Source organism: Geospiza fortis, unplaced genomic scaffold, assembly GCF_000277835.1.
Source record: "Geospiza fortis unplaced genomic scaffold, GeoFor_1.0 scaffold425, whole genome shotgun sequence".
Classification (NCBI taxonomy): Eukaryota; Metazoa; Chordata; class Aves; order Passeriformes; family Thraupidae; genus Geospiza; species Geospiza fortis.
In genome coordinates this window covers 1,788,522-1,792,083 of record NW_005054387.1, presented here as the reverse complement: position 1 = coordinate 1,792,083, position 3,562 = coordinate 1,788,522, and the positions used below count along the sequence as shown (strand labels likewise).

The window sequence follows — 3,562 nt, the reverse complement described above, 5'->3', positions numbered from 1 at the left end:
CACATTCTGTGGAACAAACACCCAGCCAGCCACAAACCTGATATTCCCAGCCCACACAAACACTGCCAGCCTCACTTTCATGTGCAGCTCAAGGCACCCTGCTCACACATCCCATTTTTTCCTGTCAAAGTGAGGCACTCTGGCAGCACCAGCTGACGTTTTCTCTCACTGTGAGTGTGATATTTCTGTCACACTCACACACAGCAGTTTGAGGTGACTGACAGGCAGCACCTTCTCTGCTGCTCTCTCCAGGAGGAATTCCCCTTCCAGCCCCAAATCCTGGTGTGACACCATGGCTGACTCAGGAATTTCTCTGGAATGTGTGCCAGGGGAACAAGGAGCTTCCCCTCAGCAGTGCAGTGCCAGCACCAGGAACACACTTCTGCTGTTCAGTGCTGTTCTGTGTAAAACCACACAGAAACACAGGTTTAGCAGTGCACTGCTCTATTTAACAGATTATTTGGCATCACTCACATTTTTCTGTGTTTTCAGTAGCAATCACTCTCCAGAAGCATCACTATTCCAACTTTTAAAAGTCAAAGCACAGAGCATTAATCTGCCTTTTAGAACAACACATCTGCCAAAAACTTTTCACTTTAAAATGCACAGAAGCATGAAAAGCAAAGGAGAGTTACCCTTCTTAGCTCCTGCTCTGGAGGAAGCAGTGAAGAACTTCTTCACAGTAGTGACCTTTCTTGTTTTCTCATTGGTTTTCTTCTCCTCAAACTTGGAGAAGGTCAGGGACTGTGCCCCCTGGGTGCTCTGGCTGCTGGCATAGGCTTCCTCCTCCTCACGCTGGAGCCTGCAGTGGGGAAACACAGGTCTGGTGTCATACACACGTTTTATGAAAAATCCTTTTGTTGGGATTTTTTCTCCTGAGAAGCTGAGAAGCCTCAGAAACAAAATGTAAACAATAATTATCTGCTGCTGTGGAATGCAACAGGTGCATCTGTGATTGGGCTCATGTGGTTGTTTTTAATTAATGGCAAATCACAGTCCAGCTGTCACAGACTTGGTCAGTCACAAGATTTTATTATCATTCTACTTGCTTGCTAGCCTTCTGATGAAATCTTTTATTTTTTTAGTATACTTTTAGTATATAATTTTCTTTTAATATAATACATATCATAAAATAATAAACCAGCCTTCTGAACATGGAGTCAAGATTCTCATCTCTTCCCTAGTCCTGGGACCCCTGTGAACCACCACAGTCTGGTTTAAGGGCTTAGAAACAAGGCAAAGGAGCTGATTTCTTGTGCAATCATTAATTACTCGTTTTACATGTTAATTATTCCCCCTGCCTATCTCCCTTCACTACAGGACACCCCCCCTTTGCATGCTGCAGTGGTAGAAGTGGGGAAAGATCAGGGTTAAATAGAGAGGTGCAAAGGGAGAAGACTGAGGTTTAAGCATGGTCACCTTCCCCTGATGTCACACTCTGAGTTACCTAAAGGCACAGGGGGGATTTCCAGCAGGAAATTCATTCAGCAGCAGATTCATTTCATTTCCAGCAGCAGATTCATTGTCTTCCTCCCTGCCTCACACTGAGTCCTTCCCCATCTTACAAAAACAAAATACCTCGTCCCAATCTCAGGAATATTTTGGGAAATAGATCATTGTTGTCATAATCTGCTTTGGTGATAAATATCTGCTTGAATGGATGAGGCAAAGTTTGAAAGACCAAGTTTTTCATCTAAACTAGGGGAGGGCAAACTCACCAACCCTGCACCCTTTCTTCCTCCTGTGCAGGAGGATTTATACAGTTCACATTCTGTCACCCCACAGGATGCTGGGAGCTGAGCAATTCTTGAAACATCCCCCCAGTTTAGGATGGACCATCAACAGTCTGGGATCTGCAATCTCTTGAGGCAGGAATTGTATTTTATCAGTGCTGACAAACCTGTCTGTTCACTGCAACAAACAATCACAGCTTATCTGTGCCTTCAGCATCTCCCAGCTACTCATTAAAGAATTCCTTAAACACCCCACTTCATTTTAGAGATGGTCCAAATATCTGCCCTAATAATAAAGTTTTTATTAACTGTGTAAGACATTTATGGCACAGGAAAACAATGACATGGCCTCTGTGCTGCTACCTCTGAAAACACATCTTCCATTTTCAGGGTCAAGCATTTATCACACGAGGAAAACTAGATTGGTTTGCAGAAAATAAGTGATTAGACAATTAAAAAAAAGCTTTGATATTCTTGGGCTTAAGCCTGCAGTTTAAAAGAATGACCAGAGAGAAGACTAAAATAATTTTTTTTAAGTAGCAGCTGCCCATACCCAAGAAATAACTGCCATCTCCAGAGGGTATTCAATCAAAATTGGCCCTTTAACCCTTCTAACTACTGGAAAGAAACACATATTTGCATATGCAAATTAGGCCAAAGTGTTCATTGGCAGGTTGGGCTCTGTTTACATTTGTTCCTAGATTTTCTTTTCAAACCTCTTATACCAGAATGTCCTGAACATCCATCTTTGCATCTAAAGGAAGGAAAGGTCAAATTGGGGAATTTGTGATGAACTTGAGCAAACAGGGCTAGGAAAGAGAAGGCAGGAACAGAATTTGGAAGAGTCACCCTGAAGGAAGCAAACATCCATCTTTGCATCAAAAGGAAGGAAAGGTCAAATTGGGGGACTTGTGATGAACCTGAGGAAACAGGACAAGGAAAAAGGAGGCAGGAAGAGAATTTGGAGGAGTGACCCTAAAGGAAGAAAAGAAGGTTCTTTACCGCTCTGCCAGCTCCCAATCCTCTTGGATCTGCTTCTGCCTGGCCTTGTGGTATTCCTCCCTCCAGCACTTGGAGCAGAAGCCCTGCCAGGCAGGGTTGCCATAGTAACCACAGCCCTTCTTGCACAGCAGCTCCGACTGATCCACGTGGATCCCTCTGCGCTCCGACTTCAGGTTCATCTTCCTCCTGGAGGAAGAGGAGAAGGCTTAAAAACACAAAGCTGGCAGCAGCCTGCTGGAAATCATTGCTTCTGAGGGTTTGCCTTTAGAAAGGAGTCACCTGCTTGAATTATTTAACAGCTCCATGGCAACGGAATGAGTGCCACGGGAGGGAGGGCACAGTTACATAACCAGGAGCCCCAAAGCCAGGGGACAAAGGCACAGCTTTGTAGGGCTGTGACCCTCACACAGGTCCAGAAAATGGCCCAGGGCAGAAGTGACAGTCCCACAGCCAGGGGACAAAGGCCCCAGGCACACTTTGTAGGGCTGTGACACTCACACAGCTCCAGAGAGTGCTCCAGGGGACCAGTGACAGTGCCACAGCCAGGGGACAAATTGCCAAGGCACATCTCTGTAGGGCTGTGACACTCACACAGCTCCAGAAAATGGCTCAGGGCAGCAGTGACAGTGCCACAGCTAGAGGACAAAGGCCCCAGGCTCTGCTCTCACCAGCACCTTGCTCTCAGAGCCAGAGGCACAAAGCAATGGGGAAAAAAAAATAAATCAAGTTCCAAAAAGCAGCAAAGGGAGCAAATAGATTGCATTGTGTGCTGGGACTGTGCCTGCACAGAACCACTGTGCTGAGGCTTTAGGCTTCCAAAAGGGCCC

General features: G+C 45.6%; 1 protein-coding gene across 3 annotated transcripts in view; it reads right to left on the bottom strand.

The window, feature by feature from the left end:
* The window catches only part of RABGEF1 (RAB guanine nucleotide exchange factor 1), an 11,458-nt gene extending 8,538 nt beyond the window's left edge, over nucleotides 1-2,920 (bottom strand). Inside the window, exons 1-2 of one of the 3 annotated variants that reach the window (XM_005425416.2) lie at nucleotides 2,736-2,920; nucleotides 636-802 (exon numbers count right to left, since the gene is read on the bottom strand). In XM_005425416.2, coding sequence (XP_005425473.1) covers nucleotides 636-802; nucleotides 2,736-2,914 — 346 coding nt within the window. In that variant the 5' untranslated portion in view covers nucleotides 2,915-2,920. The remainder of the gene's footprint in view (nucleotides 1-635; nucleotides 803-2,735) is intronic. The other 2 variants (XM_031060655.1, XM_005425415.2) reach the window with 2 other exon arrangements.
* Between the last annotated feature and the right edge of the window lie 642 nt (nucleotides 2,921-3,562).